Source organism: Crotalus tigris, unplaced genomic scaffold (assembly GCF_016545835.1).
Source record: "Crotalus tigris isolate CLP2741 ecotype Arizona unplaced genomic scaffold, ASM1654583v1 scf7180000019297.387313, whole genome shotgun sequence".
NCBI lineage: Eukaryota > Metazoa > Chordata > Lepidosauria > Squamata > Viperidae > Crotalus > Crotalus tigris.
In genome coordinates this window covers 168668-188278 of record NW_024097473.1, presented here as the reverse complement: position 1 = coordinate 188278, position 19611 = coordinate 168668, and the positions used below count along the sequence as shown (strand labels likewise).

Below are 19611 nucleotides of genomic sequence, written 5' to 3'. Positions count from 1 at the left end.
TTTTGCGCGGCTTGCAATCAGCCTTCCTATTACTGCGATAAGCCGGAATTGCGGAACTGTTTCCTATCTTTTAATAGTGCCTATAGTTTTAAGTTTTATCAGAAGGCTACTTTGTCGTTGGGAACTCTGGAGTGGCCGCTTGTAAATCTCCATGCACTTTTCCCCCTAGACACTACAGTTAATGAGGTTCTCCCTTTTTGCTTCTTTATTTTTAGGTCTCCCAGTCCACGGGCTATTTCGAGCTGCAGATTAACTCGGTAAAGAATGTAAACGGCGAATTGTTGAATGGGGAATGTTGTGATGGCATGAAACCCCCAACGAACGTGGACTGTACTCGGGATGAGTGTGATACTTACGTGAAAGTCTGTTTGAAGGAATATCAGGCTAAAATCACTCCTATTGGGACATGCAGCTACGGCTCCGGATCTACTCCTGTTCTTGGTGGAAATACTTTTTATCTGAACAGCCGAAATTTTCATCAGGGTAAAAACCACGACATGGGGAGGATTGTTATACCTTTTCAGTTTGCTTGGCCGGTAAGTCCAGTTTCTTCGTTCCTGGTCTATTTTTCTAATAAGCAAACGTGGTTCTGCAGCCGTGTTTATAAGTAGCTGCTAAATGGGCTATCTTGCTGCCGCTTTTGACTCTTACTTTGTGGGTAACTACAGAACTGTAACTTGAGTTGGGTTTTTCTTACGCCCTTTCTGGTTTGTGGAGGATAGAGTGTCTAACGGGCGGCCTTCTTTTCCTTCCTGCTCTTCCCCTAGCACGCGGATGGGGGGGGGGGTAACCAAGTTGAGGTTGGAAAAAGAGCAGCATGGCAATCTCCCCCGTTTCATTAGAGTTTTTCCTTCAATATCCACGAAACCTAGCCACACGTTTTGTATTGCGGATATATGGGAACCTTACGTGGATTTGTGTGGCGCGGGTAATAAAGCTTAGTTTCCATGAGCCAGTTGATGGGGACAATAAACTGTGAAAGGGGACTACTTTGAAAAATGGAAAACGGCGCACCTAGAGGCATCTCGTAGGGGCGTGTCTACGCTTGGTGGGAGCAGCTGCCAGGAGCGGGGGAGGCGAGAAGTAGAAGCCCAGTGTGTGATAGCTTCTCTTCGCGTGGCCAGGTGCGAGTAATTGACCTCTGCGCAAAACCTTTTTGTTATTGCTCAGGATTCCCCCCTAGATGAAGATACTTACGGCTTGCATATTCTCGGATTCCCCATCTTCTCTCTCCGGCGAAAAGTGCTGCTGCCCAACCCTGTTAAAATATATTTGTATTACATACACCTCGTTTCCAGAACACTTCTTGGATTTGCAAAAGCGTCTTTCCAGCAGAGGGCGCGTGTAACTAGTTTTCCGGGTGGCTGCGCCTTCATTTTTATTTTTTTATTTTTTACTTTGTTTTTCTTTTTAAAGAAATAACATGTATCGCAGGGCGTGTGCGCAAAAAAAAATTGTGCCGGCGGGGCGTGGAAGGAGGCGGTGGCTGCTGCCGCTGCAAAGCAAGCAGCTGCTCTTAGCCCCAAGCTACGGGAAAGCGCGGGGCGCGTGCTGCTGCTCGCGAAAGGCGCGAGCGACTTGGCTCCTGGGACTAGACCTGGCGGGTAGGGAGGAGGCGTGGCGAGAATACTCACCCGCCTGGCGCGCGCCTCAACAGCGACCGTTGGACTAAGAGCGCTTAAGGGCGAAGCGCGTAGGAGCCTCGCTTCTTGCTTTGGTCTCCTCAGGCTTAGTAGGGGGAGGGAACAGCTGGAAACCCGCTCCTGATTTTCCATAGCATTCTTGTTTCCTTGCTTCATGTTTTTTTTAATTCAACTCTGCTCACTATTAGGAAATCAATAACTGCTGCAATCGATTTCTAATTTATACCAGAATTTAATTCGTGGTATAAAATCCTTTGAGTACATGTGAAGTGTGGTACACTCAGTGCAAAAAGGGTAAGAAACCAATAACTCAAAGGAGGAAGAACTTGTAATTTGCTTAAGACTTCATTTCTCACTTCATATTCTAGTTTTTTATAATTTTTTTCCATCCCCTCTTCCCTCCTTTCCCATTCCCCCCCCTCTTTTTCTATCATGGAAGGTTTATCATGACATAACTGACTGGATTCACTTGTTAAGCTGTGGTGGTTTTAAAGTTCACTCTTGACTTTAATCGTGATAGGACGAGTTGATACAAGTTAGTCATGATTTCAAAGCGCAGTAGCTGGACTTATACATATTAAGGCAAACATCAGACAATATAACTTAAAATGACACTGAGCTGAGAGTTTAATTGTATAAAAGCCAAGTTAGAAAATCTTTTTATCCATAACTTTTTGGACTACATTTTTTTCTGTTCAACTGATGAGTTGGGCTTGCAGTGTATGTGTTGAAAGCACATAATTTTAATATAATTTAAATAGATAGAATATAAAACTACTGTGGAGTTGTCCCTGTGAGTTTTTACAGCACTTCCAAAGCATGCAGATCAAATGCCCAACAATTGTAGGATCATATTTTCACCCTCACTATAGCTGCATTTGATTTCTGCTCCTGAGTACTTGTATGACAGTAAATAACTTTAATTTTTGGCTGTTTACCAGAGTATGTCTAGATGTATGATTGCTTGCAAAACAGAATACAGTATTATATGCACCACAGAGAACAAATAGGAAGGAATGAGAGATCCTTAGAATGCTTAACAAAAAAGAGTCTTCACAAAAGAGTTAGTATGTGGAATGGATTTCTCTGTATTTTTTTTAGTAAAAGGAAAAGATATTTCCTAAACTCATGCTGAATTCTAACAATACAGCAGGTGTATAGGAATATTTGTCATTTGTACTTTTTAAAATAGTTTCTATTGGTGTGTAAAAGTGGCTAGTCTTGAAATAACTAATTAACAATAGAAGATAAAGCAAAGATAGCATACCAAATACAGTACAATCCATCCTGTTTTCAGTTTTAAATGAAGTTTGCAGTTCCTTGCAATGGTCACTTTTATAGCTGACTGTACTTGTTGCATTCACTGTTGAATCTATTTTGTTGCTATTAGAAGCTAGCAATTTATATTTTCATAGTTTTCTTATAAGGTACTGTACACTGTATAATCAAAACTATTCAATTCTTGAAATATTTCCTTTGATTGAAATATAATTTTCATTGCATTTATTAGAGGAAAAAATTATAAATGCAAAATTTGTGGGAGATCCAGATACCGTAATGAGATTTCCTTTATGATGGAATTTTTTAGCATTAAATTGGAACAATAAAACAGTGCTTTGAGTATGCTCTGTATGGAATATAGTTGTGTAATTGTGATGAATAATCCTTCATTGATGAGACACAACTCTTACAGTCTACCCATACAAGTTAAGGATTTTAGAAAGCTGTTCCTTAGTCCAAAGGTTGAGCAGTTTTTATTGGCAACTGTCATTTTTGTTGCCTGAAAAAAAAAGTAGTTGCTAATACTGAATACTGGTTTTGATGAGTCTAATTTAGGTTATCTTGATACTTAAGGTCTATAATAATAATAATAATAATAATAATAATAATAATAATAATAATAATAATAATATAAAGTTGGAAGAGACCTTGGAGGTCATCGAGTCCAACCCCCTGTTCAGGCAGGAAACCCTACACCATTTCGGACAAATGGCTGTCTAGTCTCTTCTTAAAAACTTACAGTGTTGGAGCATTCACCACTTCTGGAGGCAGGTTGTTCCATTGGTTAATTGTTCTAATTATAATTAAGTTATAATTAATATTATAACATACATGTTTAATTGAAGGGATAGAGACTAGTGCAGTGGTGGCAAACCTATGGCACGCGTGCCAGAGGCAGCACTCAGAGCCCTCTCTGTGGGCACGCGCGCCATGCCCCGGAGATGGCAACTGTCTTCTTCAACCAGCCACCTGCTAACTTGCCGAGATCCCACGTGGCCGGATGCATCCCAGCACCCATGCGTTTGCTGGCCTTTGTGTGTGGGGGCCGATGGTGTCAGGCAGCAGCCGCCCCGGCCCCTGCCTCACCTTCCCCTGCGACATGGCACCCCCACCCTGCCTCTCCTCACCCCACAGAACCAGCCTCCTGCCCATCATCCCGCCCGCCAGAGACCTCTGGATCTCCCACAACCCTGACCAGCCCTCACAGGCGTCCCTCCCCAGGAGCAACACTGAGTTGGCCATGCCCACCCTGGCTACACCTACCCGTCTGCCATGACCACTGTAGCCATGCCCACCTGGCAGCCACGCCCACTGGCACCCGGCGATACATAAGTGGGTTTTGGGTTGAGGTTTGGGCACTCGGTCTCTAAAAGGTTCGCCATCACTGGACTAGTGGGTCATTGTTCAGTATATTCTGTTGCCTTTATACAGATCTGGATGCCAAAACAGTCTTCTGACTAACTGGCTTAGTTTTTAATCACATTTTGAAAAGGTCATATTTTATCTTCAGCACTAATTTTGACTAAAACACTTTGTATATGCTTTAATGATAATATTTTTTATGTTTTAACCGTTTTAAAATTTCCTTTAATTTGATGTATTGCTTTACTTCAAGATCTGACAATAAGCATCTTTTCAACCTGTTGACTTTGCAATATTAATACATTGTTTAAATCATTGTGCAAGTGTTTGAAGTTGGGAAAAAGTCAAATTTAGCTGAAGTAATGAGACTAGGACCCATAAATGCTTGTCCTGGCTTTATCACATTTCCAAAAGGTTATTTAAAAGCTATATAATAGCAAGATAATCTATAAAAATATTTCAGGTTTTCCTTTTACATATAATATTTTTATTTTTAAAATATTCCCATGTTATTGTTTATAAGAGGGTAACTGAAACAACATTTTATTGAATTCCTTATTCTAAATATAATTCTTTTTAAATAATCGCTAGGCACAATTGTTTAAGAATGAACATTAAAATATTTCATTCTTAATCGCCATAATATATATATTGCTACTTACAGAAGTATGAGGCAGAGTCACACTAGGGTTCTTTGAAATCACTCTTCAAAAATAATGGTACAGCAGACCATATCTGCTGATTTGGGGGTATGCTAGTAACAGTGCAAGAAAGATGAGAAGCAGCCATACTTGCCTGAAGGGTAACGGATATGTTTTAACAAAACCATATCACTCAAACCACAATCCCACAGGATGAACAGTCTGCAAATTGTTAAATTAACCTGAGGAAAGGCAGTGGAAATGAAAACATGAATCTCTTTCACTGTGCAAAGTAAGATGGGAAGAATGTTTCCCGTAATACAGAAGATAAGACTTCTATGCAACTTACCACTGCTTTTCCTGATAAAATTTTATGAATTATTGTCTTTTATAGTGATTAACATAAGTCTGACCTTAGGTTTGTTCTTTCCTACACTCTGATAAGTAATAAAATGTAATGGCCTGTTAATCTTTTTTGTATGCATAATATTGCAATTAAGAAACTGGGTCGGACACAGCATAGTTATCTTTTTGGGATTATTCAGTTAAGCATACATCTTCAATTATATCATGTCTGTAGTTTTAATTCTCACCTTATTTAAGAAAGTCTGACTACACTGAAATGTCTCACTTTAGGTGATGCTGAGTTTTCATCAACTAATAGTGTTTTCACATGAGTGAACATCTGCATTTGTTAGGATATGTGTAGAATGCAATAGAGGTATCTGTCCTGTGATGTAATTTACCATAATTTTTTACTCTTTTTAAATTGCTGTAAAATGTGGAAAAATCACAATTATTTGGGTAGATGGGTAACTATATAAATTTGTTATATAAACATTTTATTGAAATCTATAAAACACATATGGCAGTGGTGGCGAACCTTTTAGAAACCGAGTGCCCAAACTACAACCCAAAACCCACTTATGCATCGCCGGGTGCCAGGTGGGCGTGGCCACCAAGCTGTCGGCTCGTGCTTGCTCACTCACTTGCTGTCCACTCCAACTCGTGCTCGCTGTCTGCAACAAATGCTGCTTCCGCTGAAAGTTGTTCCTTTTATTCCCAGACTGCACATGTGCGGAGAGCTGCGCATGCGCGGAGAGGAGGGAACAGCTCAGCCAGCAATGGCTTGCGTGCCACCAGAGATGGCTCCACGTGCCGCTTGTGGCACGCGTGCCATAGGTTCACCACCACGGACGGGATTTTACTATCACAGCTGTATATGAAGGAGTTACATTTTTTTGTTTTGGCATGTCATATATATGCTTGTATATAACTTGTCATATATGTAGGTCTTTGGTTGTTCGGGTTTTCTCCCACGTAAAATTGGAAGTGTCTTGGCGACGTTTCGACGAAGTCCCATTCGTCATCTTCAGGCTGGTGCTTTCAGCTTCGTGCTTTGAGCAGCAATGTGTGGTCTTATATATTTAAAGTTTTTTTAGTAAGGTGGGAATTAGGATAAAAACAATGTTGATGTTTGATGTTGGTGAAGACTGCTGAGAATAGTATGGACAATCAAGAAAACAAATGGATTATTGAAGAAATCAATTCAGAATTTTCTCTTGAGGCATAAATGACCACATTCAAATTCTTCTACTTTGGACACATTACGGAAGGAAAGTAGAGAAGAAGGCAACCTACAGCAAGGTGGATGGACTTAGATATAATAGTGATGGGCTTATGATTGAAATAGGTGAAGAATCAGATGATGTGTACAAATTAGAATGGAGAAATATGTGGTCAAAAAAGGGCAGCACCAACTTTTCAACTTATAGACTAATGATAATTTCAGTGCTTTTACTGTGATGGTGATAATGTTGCTATAGTTTTGGAAAAAAGAACAATAATATTTTTACCTGTATTTTCTGGATTATTTTGCAGTTATTTTTATAGAAATGAAATATACGATCCAAATTGTTTCTGATATATTAATATATTTAATATATTAATATATTAAATATATTAAACATTGTCTTGGGTCATGATTCAAATGCAATTAAAACAACTAATCTATCTACATAGTTTTAATTAGTGTTTTAGATTGCCTATTTTCTAATGATGACTTCGCTCATGCTTTCCTTTCCATATTTTTAAAAAAGTTTATTTTTTAATTCGAGCAAATTCAAGTTTGTATTCTGCATAGGACTGATAGGGTAAATCTGAAATAAGCTAATAGAATCTATTAGAATAGAATGGGTGAAAAAGCAAATCATAGAAAGTGGTCAGGATGGTGAACAATTACAATGATTAATATAAATTTAAGCAACATTTGTAAAACATTGCTCTTATTAAGACATTAATTTGCAATGAAAGATGAGTGCAGTGTGAAGTTTAAATATCTCATGCAAATTAGTAATTTTTTAAAATATACCAATTAAGTTAACTTCTAAATAAACTAAACATTCAGAAGCCATTCTGGAACATTGTCTGAATGTGTTTGAAACTACCTCACAACATGTCATGGCAATGAGTCCTGTACCTTTGCAGTCTTAGGAGATAGCTCACTTCAACCTCCCAAAATTGTATGCTATCACTACTCATGATTAAATAATGTTAGATAAGCTCTCTTATCTTGCTCAGAATGTGGTTCTTAATTGAAAGAGTAAATCTATGCACTGTTTATTATGTGGGATGGGGAGGATATAGCTCTTACTGGGTAGATAGTGAAAGGCTGCTGTTCAGGAACTGAACATACCAACCAAAACCGTAAATTCTTAAAAGGAATCTTGAAGTCAGGCATGAGAGAGTCAGGTTAAGACTAGGTCAGTTGTCTAGCTTATTACAGATTTGTTTTGAAGACTATTATTTCATAAGAATTAACAAAATAACCTTATTAGAGCTGCCTTGTATCCTTGTAAAGTTTTGATAAACTCAAACATTAAAGTCATTGAGTAAGTGGATGTGATCTCTTAAAGATGAAGTTGCCAGGCCTAACTATGGTTGCTATAAGTATTACAGGAATGCCTGTAATAACTGTTTAAGACTTTAAAAATATAGAGTATTGTAATCAAACTAATTTGTTAAAATGACTTTTTATTTCAAAGTGGGTTAATGAAACTTACATTAAATAGAAGCAATACTAATACTATTAATACTATTTTTTCCTCTAAGGAGAACTTTTAAGTTGCATAATTGATGTAAGAATTCAGCTGATAATATGGAAGTTTTAAGATAAAATGTATAGTTTCTGTCTTTTAGTATCAATCTTCAACAGTAAAGGAATAAACTGTCATGAAATATGCCACAGACTGTCTCTTGGTATAGTAGCCATGATGACTCTGGATAAGATATTCAAATGCCATGTTGTAATTGTACCGACAAAAATCAGAACCATGGAATCATGATATTAACTGTGAAACTATGAAAGTGACAGTTGGATTTTGAAAAAGCAATGTGTTGATGCCTTTGAACTTTGGTATTAGAGAAATTCCTGAGGATACTGTATACAGCCAAGAAAACAAACAAGTAGATCATTAAACAAATACACCCAGAGCTTTCATTCTGGGAAAAAATGACCAGGCTCACATTATCCTACTTTTGATACATTATGAAAAGATCTGGAACTCAAATGTTGAGTAAGGTAGAAGGAAAGGACAACCATCAGCAACATAGTTTGCTTCTGTTACAGTGGTGAAGAATGTACCATTGGAAGATATGAAGGACCAGGTTGGGGAGATTCATATAGAGAAAAACTATGTGGCCAGTAGGAGTTAAAAACAATTTAATGGCACATAATAAATAATGGCAAACCTGATTCTGATTGCCTACTTCATTCTTTCTTATCCAGTAGATGTTTTTGTAAATGTGAAAGGAAGCCAGAGGTTATTTATGTGCTGATTCCCATTCCCATGGATTCTGTAAAAGAGTAGGGAAGGTGGCAATGTTCTATTGATATCTACAGAACATTTAATTTATTTAGGAGGTATGGTGTTTAAGAAATCAGTATAAATTAGCTTATGATGGTTGGGATTATTTTTTAAAATTCTATGTAATATTCTTGGATTTTGATGTGTTCTACATTAGGTTTATGTTCATGGGCTACTTTGCCTAATTTAGTTGCATGTATATACACATACTTCTTTGCCACTATAGTAAGGCTATTGTCGTAATGCAGGGGCTTCCAACCCTCCAGGCTGTGGCCCATTACCGGGCTGTTACCTATTTGGAATTGGGCCACGTGAGTAGCTGGCCGGAGTGTGTGCGTGCACAGCTCAACTTGCATGAGTGGCAGACTGGCAGGCACTAGCGCAAGTTGAGCTGCATGCCTGCCTGCCATTCATACAAGGGCTGCGCGCGTGCGCATGCTGGCCTGCCACTCACATGGCCCAGTTCCCCTCCCCCCCTAGCCGGGCCACCAAGCAGCAAAGGTTGGAGGCCGCTGTCTTAATGAAATGTAATGTTATAATTCACACAAACACATATTATTGCTAAAGGAACTCAGCAACTAATACATTGAAATAATTATCTCACAATGTTTTTCAATCAAATGCTAATATATTAATCTGGCAAACAGCCACAGTTCGGAGAGAGCCTAGATCAGAAAGTCATCTTCTTTGTCCAAATACTATGTATTTCTTAACAAACAGTAACAGAATTAAAAGTCCACAAATGGAAATAAAATAAATAAAACTCAGCTGTCAATTTGTGTCTGCATTTTATTTGAAATGAGATTAAATCAAAAATCACTTTTTAGAAATTGAATATTTTTAATACTATAAATGGTATATAAAATATTAAATGTTCTGTATTTCCCTTTTGATTTAATAAATGTTTACAAAACAAAGCTTCACAAAGCAAATTAAAAACAGGATTTTATTTTCAAGGAATTTAAAAGTACTTTGTGCTGTATATTTTCTTGATCTGTAGGTTTTATATCTGTATTATATAGAAATACAGTATATAAATACATTATACGGGCCAAAGAACAAAAATGATTTATTTTTATCCAATATTCCTACAAGCCTTAACTGAAATACGTTTCATAAAAATACTGAGTATTAAATATTGGTGAAAATTAGGAGAACGTATAAATTGAATAAATTATTGTGCAATTTTAGATAAAATTATTGCTGCTAACCTATAGAAATAATTGACTGAGATTCTGAGGATTCCTGCTTAGTTTGTGTCTGCAGATATTAGTATTTGTTCGTTCTTTCTAGGTAATCATTATGGTTGCTAGTTAAAAGAGGCAGTCTAGATTTTCAGTTATCAATGGTTCTCCAATGTGACCATTTATGAAAATGTTATTGTGTCAATGATATGCTAATACTTTTTTGACATAAAATATTGCTTATATCTCTTGATCACCAGTCATTGGGGCTTTTTCTTTCTTCCTAGATTATATATATGGCTGAGTTATGATTACTTTTTTTTTTAAAAAATAGTTTTATATTGAACCTTTCATTCAACAACTCAAGGAGATTTACATAATATTCTCTCATCCAGCAATAACTCTATGGGATAAAATGGGAAAGTGACTGGCGCAAAGTTACAGGATGCTTAAAGTTGCATAATATTGTTTTTTTACATGTAGAGGAATGTAAACTGATATACAAGTTGAGTTGCAACTATAAAAGGCTACTGTACTATTTCTTAGCACTGAATGATCATATTTTTATTTTACTGAATTGCTATTTATACCCAAACTACCCATTGATAATTCAGTAAAATAATAGATACATTTGGTTCTACTTCGAAAATTTGATAACTTCTCACTTTGCCATTGAAAGCATACCTCTGATACTTAAAATTATTCTATAGAAGTAAGTACTGATTGTAAAAACAAAATGGGGATATGTTAGTTTGCAGGATGAGGGAGCATTTTAAGCCCATAACTCATCATATAAAAAATATATATGTCTATGTATGTGTCACAAAACACCGATAAAAGATGGAAAATTTAGGGTTTTTTTTTTGTTTTTGTTTTTGCTTGATGAGGTTGCTAAGAAACTGAAGACTCTGGAGGAAGTGGATATTGTCTGGCCAGAAACATAAAATTTTGCTTTCTGAATGTTTAAGGAAAGAGATAATTTTGAACATTCTAAGTGGTATTAAGTATCAACAGTAAATACAAAGTTGTGGTCTAGTTAAGACATTGCATTACATCATGATTTTTTAAATGATAAATAAATCATAAATGGCTGGGTGATACAACACAGGAAACCATAAAATATGTTTTATAAACCAAAATCTTGGAAGAATACTAAGCAAAAAAACAACAACAACAAGAAACCACAGTAATAGTAAAGTTTCTGAATCTAATTCTTCCTTTCCACAGGTCCTAGAACTATAGTCTTTTGATATTTTGAAAAAAAACCTCCCCATTTATTAAAGTTACATGAACTGAATCCACATGAACACATAGCAATTAAAATAGCAGTAACATACACCAACCATTTGTCTATAATAAATTTTAGTATATTAACTGCTCTGTTAATTTCAAATGTATGTATTAAGATGCTAAAAAACATTCATGACTAAAATCTGTATCAAAATACATACACTGTGTCCATTAGGATATCAATTAATTACTAAAGGCTCTTTGGAATAATTCTGTCTTTCGTTGCGTTCTTATAGATTCCCCTGTGGGGAAAATCTAATATCTAAAGGAAAACTTTTACACAAATTGGTACCATTATAGAAAGGTAATACCTCCTCACCTGGAAAACGCCAGACACTTAAGAACCTGTCCTTATTTGATTGCAATCGATGGGTCTGAAAAAAATGGGTCCTGGAGCGATGTTGATTCCATGTTACATAGAGCTTTTTACATCTGAAAGGCCTGTAAATGTAATGTTCATTTATAACTGGAGATCCACAACTAGTACACTTGTCAGAGCTGAACAAAAACCCCTTGACCAGTTTCCACTTCCTTCCAACAACGATCCCCAAGTTACTATTGTGGCTTCCTGAAGAATGGTGTCTTCTGTTCAAGAAACAACTTGTGGAATTTAATTCTTCATTGGACAGACAGTAATCGCATCTTTCTTGAGTTTAATTACAGCTTATTTAATTGTATCTAGATCTTAATAGCCTCTAGACACCAGGGCAGAAGTTCCAATATCACTTGTATGCCCTGAGGTGGTAAGCATGCTGATGACTGTCATTCAAATGATCAGGTGAGCTTTCCCAGCAACTTAATGTGGATGTTAATTAACAAGGGAGAGATATTAAGCTCTGTGACACTTCACAAATTTATAGCCACAAGGTTGTCTTCTCCTATAACTACTGACTGAAACTGTCCCTAAGGACCATTGTAATGCATTTCCTTTATCAACTCTTGCAGGCAGTCAACCAAGGTTAGTGATAATGGAATACTGCTGAGAAATCTAGAAAGAATTAAGAAGGGGCATAGGTTTGTGAGAGAAACAGGTTCAAATTGAGAGCTATATGTAAATGCTGCAAAGTAATATTGCATGGATAATGCATTGTACCTCTTAAAAAGAATATTTAACTTCATTCAATGCTGTCTCTGTATTATTATTCTATAAAATGTTTCCCATGTTGCTAAGCTTTGAGTAGAATGACAACTTGGAAAGTGAAATAGGTGGAAAGATTCAGTTGCTCTTCCCATTCTGCTTTATAGGTTTATATTATTTTAAGTATATTACTGTTCCTGTGGAGATGGGGAAACCTGTGGAGAATTCAAAGTACAGGCTTCAGATGACTTCTCATTTATGTTTGCCCTGTATGTATGTGGGAACCCACTATCTTTGCTGGAGCTTGCATAAATTAGTTTCAAATCAATGTAATTTCAATAGATTAGTCCCAAATGCAATATTACTCCAATTATTTTGATTTAGAATGATAAAGTCTAGGTGAAGAAAAGCTGAATCCCTCTCATGTTACTACTTGATAGCAGTCCTCCAGCAGATCTCATTTCCACCTTCTGAGAGAATGGAGTGATCTTGGCAAACAGTATGAGGACTTTGCTATCTGGAGGTAGAAATGGTAGGCAGCAATGAAAAAATGTTTGGTTTCAGTGTTGAAAGATAGCAACACCAAATACCTTCAAACCATTTTGAACATGCCTTTGTATAGCAGAAGAAAACTCAGTGGGAATTATTAAAGCAAATTCTCACTTCTTTTCCTTTGATCTTAGCATCACAAAATGTATTTTAATTACAATAATAAGCACTAATATAAACTAAACTTTAAGAAAGAAAAGAGTGAAAAGAAAGCAGAAAAAGTGCAAGTAAAAAGAAAAGGTAAATATATAAAGACGTAGGAGATGACCACGCTGAGCCCAAGGAAGGGCTTAAATGCGTCATCAGTCTCAAGTCCATTCCTAGAAGAGATCTACTGGTAAGTTCAGCCCATCTTGAATTTCATTGACTCTTATCTACTATCTTTTTGCTTTGACCATTAGTATTTCAGATTCTTGTAGAGAGCATAAGCTTGCAATAAACTTTTATATACATTTGAACTGCCTGGACTTCCCTGATTTTCCTGCGCTTGACAAGTAACTTCCAACCTTAATCACAACAAATATTGTATAAACAAATTTAATAATTCATCCCCTCCTATAACATTAAACACATCCCTGTCAGATGCGAAAGATTAGGTCCAATCTTCTGAGTTGGGAAGATTCCTGTGCATAGGCATAATTAGCAATAAATTAGTTGGACTTTCAAGTGTGAACTTGATCACATATGATACTCAGTGCCATTAAACTTAACCTTTATATCACTTCTGTTTAGAGATATGGTAAATGAGATGTGGCATATGTAGATATCACATGCTTTCCATGTTCTTTTCTGTATTTCAAATCAACTAGCATAAGTTTGGCATAATTCAGCGTGATTCTGAAATCAAAGTTGTAAATGTTCCAGTTAGACTTTAAGTCCACTAGATGATGTGAAATCAATTATAACTATGTCAGGATTTCTAAAGGGGATTCTGGAAAGAAAAGTCCTGTTTTCAGTATTAGCTGTATATTTACCTTCACACATCTAATTAAAAGATTCTCCTCTATCTTACATGTGGATAGCCACAGACAATTATTGCCTATAATTCACTAGTGATGCATTCCCAGATGTTTTGTGTTATCCATTGAGCAAGAAGCAGGGTTAGGATTAGTGATCACTATTTATAATATTGATCCCTTGTTCAGCTGCTGAAACAACAAAAAGGAGTGATCTTGATTCTCCCTCTATATTAGAGATACATGATTGCAGACTGCTGCTCCCCTGCTCTAGTAAGTCCTAAATCATTAGCTCTCTACTGGGTATTTATAGCTGAATATCTCTGTGACCATAATCAAGGATTACATTTGTTTCAATTGGTATAACCAAATTAATCAGTGATATTTGAGCATAACCAAAGCCTTAAGGACTATATTTTTTTCTGTTGAAGATTTTTCGTTTTAGTCTTATATGTGAATTGGGAAGCGCTTTATGAATTGTCCATTTCCCTTCTCAAGGAAAAAATAGAAACTATCCTGAATATCCCCTATTTGAAAACTTCAAAAAGGAAAGGGAAAAGCATCTATGTCTCTGAAAAGCTTGGGGTCTTGATTTTATCTTGAATTCCTCCAGGTTTGCTTTCCATATGAATGGAGTATCACATAAAAGCTGACTGTTATGAGTGATTCAAACATGGTGATTAGGCTATTGTTTAAGAGCTTATGGTTTGATTGCTATTTTCAAACATTTTCCAGCCAACTTTTTGATCAGTAAGGACAGTTGGATTTGAATTGGTGATATGTAAATAGAGTGTTGATTGGAAAAAAGAGTTAACTTTATGGCTAGATAGAAAATAATTGTTTATCGCTACATGTCTACCAGTCTGGGAAGTTACTGCTGTTTTTGAAAATATACGGTGGGGAAGTTAAAGTTCATGTGGGTAAACCTTATAGATTATATTTGTGTTGTGCTATATTCTGCAAACAGGTAATGGCAATTGTTGATTTACATTCAGTAAATATAAAGATTTCTAATACACTGACTTGTCAAACTTCAGTTTGCATTTACTTTTCACATGCAGTCTGGTGTGAGATTCAAATAGGTTTAAAGCAGAAAAGCGTTGACTTGTAAACTCTAAAGCAGTGGTTCTCAACCTGTGGGTCGGGACCCCATTTGGGGTCGAACGACCATTTAATGGGGGTCACCAAACAAGGCTGTTCGCCATTTCCCCCCCCCTTTTCTTTGGCCATGCCCCTGGCACCCGGTGATGTATAAGTGGTTGGGGGTCACCACAACATGGGGAACTGTATTATGGGGTCGCGGCATTAGAAAGGTTGAGAACCACTGCTCTAAAGCATGGGTGTCAAACTCGCCACATCACATGATGTGTCACAACGTATCGCAACTCTTTTTACATTGCCGGCAATGGGATGGGCACAGCTTCAGTATGATGAAACTGGCTCGTGGGCCGGTAGTTTGACACCCCTGCTCTAAAGGGATTCTGTACATGATTTTGTAATATTTTTAAATAATATTTAGGGTTATTTATACAATTAAGAGGTCAGATAATGATAAGAACAAGGCATTTTATTGAGTTGTTTATAAAAAGGTGGGATATAGATTGAATAGTGGAAGCAAGGACAGTTTGCAGAAATACAATGGTATAGAGAAGTATGGGAAATTATATTGATGTAAAGTAAACTTTAGCTTACTACCTTTTCTTTGTTTTTATAACTTGTCTCCAATTTCCTTAGCTTACTGTTTCTTCCTTTTGTGCACCCCAATAACTTCATAAAACCCCAAAGGGGTTAAGATGATAGGTGTGTATGTATATATATGTATGTATGTGTGTATGTATGTATGTGTATATGTGTATATATATATATATACATTGCTTACTGGTGTACACCGCTTAGAGAGTGCTTGCACTTAAAGCGGTATATAAGTCTCATAAATAAATAAATAAACAAACAGCTTGCTGGAAGAAAAATAGGTGCTTGATGTTTCATATATATATATATATATATATATATATATATATATATATATATATATATATGAGGTTTTCGCGGGTGTTTGTATGTAGGTCTTTGGTTGTTCGGGTTTTCTCCCGCGTAAAATTGGAAGTGTCTTGGCGACGTTTCGACGAAGTCCCATTCGTCATCTTCAGGCTGGTGTTTTCAGCTTCGTGCTTCGAGCAGCAATGTGTGGTCTTAGCTGTTTCTTCCTTTTAACTGCCAGTGGGGGTATGAACTGATTGGGTGGGAGCTTGGCTGTGTTCTGATTGGGTGGAGGTGTGTTCTGAGATATGTTGATGTTATTATTATATATATATATATATAAATAAAACATCAAGCACCTATTTTTCTTCCAGCAAGCTGTTTGTTTATTTATTTATTTATTTATTTATGAGACTTATATACCGCTTTAAGTGCAAGCACTCTCTAAGCGGTGTACACCAGTAAGCAATGTGTGTGTGTGTATGTATGTATGTGTGTGTGTGTGTGTGTGTGTGTGTGTGTTATATATATATATATATATATATATATATATATATATATATATATATAATATATACACATACATTGCCCCAACAATCTGGGTCCTCATTTTACCTACCCTGGAAGGATGGAAGGCTGAGTCAACCTTGAGCCGGTGAGATTTGAACCACTGACCTGCTGAACACAGTCAGCTAAAGTGGCCTGCAGTACTGCACTCTAACTGCTGCGCCACTCTCGGCTCTTTTTTTCTGTTTAGAAAAAAAAGCAAAAACAGCAACATTATTTACAAACAAAACAGCAAAAAAGTCTCTCAGTCTCCTGATTTCCAGGCCAGCTCCTTAATCACTACTACAAACTCTCTGTCTTATAAAAGATTTTTTAATCAAGGCCATTAAGAGAAATTTCATAGATAAGATACAGGTTAATTTAAGAAAAGTTAAAGACGTAAGCCACTCTCTTTGAACATTTCATCATAGCATGTCTTCCATCCTTGAGTTAGCAAAAATTCTGAGACTGAGACTGCTAAAGGTTGGTTCTGCTGAAGTTGGCTTGAGTTGTCTAGATGCAATTTTTATTGTTACATTTTTATCTATTTAGCTATTTTTAGAAGAGAGGAACAATGGGAGTTAAAACAAATCAAATGTATAATTAGTCCTGCAGTCAAAATTCCTGATGATAGGATGCTTGTTCAGATATAAAAAAATGTAGATATCATTTTTTAACTCTTTAGCAATTGTAACCAAAAACAGTATCTATTTCCTTTGTCCTTTTGTTGATTTCCACACTATTGGTATGTAATTAAGATGAACATAAATATTGACAAAAAAAGAACCACTATATACATGGTCATATGTGCTTAAATGTTTTGTTTCTGAACATATCATTAAAATTTTCATCTTTAAAATCATATGGGTGTCTGGCATACATGAAATAACTTTTGTTGATTTAATTTTAAATCAACAAATTTTAATCTGCAATTTTAAACTAAATTAAAATGTAAAGTATATATGCCAAAGTAAATTTTCCCTTGATGTTATATGTTATACTTTAGCATAATCTAGTATTTCAGCTAATATATAGTTGAAGAGAATATATCATAATAATAGAGAGCATTTTGAAATAATTAAGACTCTAGGACAATAACTAAATGTAAAATTGTTTTTAACTGAAGGTATTGCTACTTGCTTTTGGCAAATGATACAGTTGTGAAAAAATTTTTTTTAATATATGTGGAAACATCAACATTTTATATTCATTCAAACATTATACAGAAGTAAAGGTGATATATCCTTGGCACTAATCTCTAGTATTGCTCCTTTTGACAAAAGAATATTAAGTAGATATTTCTTATAGCTATCTGCCAATTTCAGATATTAACTGGGAGGATTTTTTCCCCACTTTTTCTTGTGGAATTTTTTCAGCTGTATAATAATAATAATAATAATAATAATAATAATAATAATAATAATAATAATAATAATAATAAAGTTGGAAGGGACCTTGGAGGTCATCTGGTCCAACCCCCTGCTCAGGCAGGAAACCCTATATACCATTTGCTTGAATATACAGTCTAGCCATTACTTGGTGGATTTAATGTTATATAAAGTCTGCTTTTGGCTGAGCTTCAGTCTTCTAACAGGTGGTCTCACATTATCCTCGAGCACTCCCTGGAATAATGTGCTCTGGATAAAAGAGACAAAGATAAGAGTTATCTGACCACAGTACCAGAAGACATGTATTCATAGTGGATTCTTACCATAGTGAGCTGCCCAGACTCTGATGCAGCAAAGCATCTTCAAATCATTACATTTCCACTACCATGCTTTACAGATGCTATCAGGTTCTCCTGGTAATATGCTTTTCTTTGGTTTTTACCAAACATATATTCTGGTACTGTGACCAGATAACTCTTAACTTTGTCTCATATATCTGTAGCATATTTTCAGTCTTTGCCTAGATGTTATAAGCAAACTTTGATCTTGCCTGGTATTCTTTTGGATCTAGGTTTCCTTCAGTGTAGGAATAATTTGTGCAGATTCTTTCTAATAGTAAACTCATACATTTTGACATCAGTAATAGTGAGATCAACCTATAGTTATGTCAGAGGTGGCACTTGGAGCCCTCTCTGTGGGCAGGCATGCCATTGTCCCAGCCGTGCTCCCCCCATGGCCCCCTCCTCACCAGCAGCCCCCCCCCAGAGGACAGTTGCCTCTGGGCATGACCCGTGTGGAGCAGCACAGCCAAACACATGGCAGCTGGGCAGCAGGGACAAAACTCCACCCTCGTACCCCATTGCGTGCAGATGATGCTGTGGGGTGCGGGCGGAGGGCATGGCCAACATGGTGCTGCAGGGCCACCTGGGTGATCTGCAGTGGGCCATGGAGGTGGTGAGTGGCCCTGTGGGTGGTGTGGGGGTGGGCCAGGGCCAGGGCAGTTTTTGGGTACCCTGTCTCTAAAAGGTTCGCCATCACTAGGTTATATGATGAAATTCTGGTTTTCCAGAGACTTCTTGCATCTTTCACTCTGCACTCCAGTGGAACTTCCAGAAATATCCAGACCTGTGGAAATTGTAGTTGTTTGAAAACATTTCTACTTCTAGATGATTTTCCAGAGAGTGAAAAGATTTGTGTCCAATTGTTGGACATCTGTTACATTTCTTAAGACCTTAGAGAGCTCTTTTGATCTAGGCTTTTCAGATGATTATATTTGTATTGCTCTTACTCATATAGGAACAATTTGATGTAATATATTAACTCCCCATTCCATACAAGATTTCCTTCCTGTTTTTGAATTTTGAACCCTCCATATGCTTAATTTAATGTGAATGTCAGAATGAGTTGATACAATATTTCATCTCACATCTCTAGTGATTAAATCATTATTTATTCGGTTATTTTAATTGATTTGTGTGGTTTTATTTTTTTTATTTTACTATAACTATTTCAAATATAATTTCTGGCAGATGGTATGATGTAAAATATTTAGTTAACCATTTCATCTAACAGCCTTTGTAAAATCCTGTCTGGATTTCAAGCAGGCTCTGATTTCAGGGGTATATGTAGTCTTGGATTAGCATCATGTCTGGGATAATGTTGGTTGATTTGCTCAGATAATCAGTAAGAACAGAAATAAGGTTTATTCATTGGAGAGAAAGGGATTACAAGAAAGTAAGCGGACACACAATGGAGAAATCACATTGAAAAGAATGTGCAGCTAAAGCAGGGCAATGTATTCCTCATTGTGTGTCTGCTTACTCTCTAATAATCATTTCTACTACAGT

At 36.5% G+C, this 19611-nt stretch overlaps 1 protein-coding gene across 3 annotated transcripts in view; it reads left to right on the top strand.

Moving 5' to 3' along the window:
- Positions 1-19611, top strand: part of JAG2 (jagged canonical Notch ligand 2) — a 145797-nt gene that overhangs the window by 930 nt on the left and 125256 nt on the right. For all 3 annotated transcript variants that reach the window (XM_039361492.1, XM_039361490.1, XM_039361491.1), the window contains exon 2: positions 216-536. In XM_039361492.1, coding sequence (XP_039217426.1) covers positions 216-536 — 321 coding nt within the window. The remainder of the gene's footprint in view (positions 1-215; positions 537-19611) is intronic.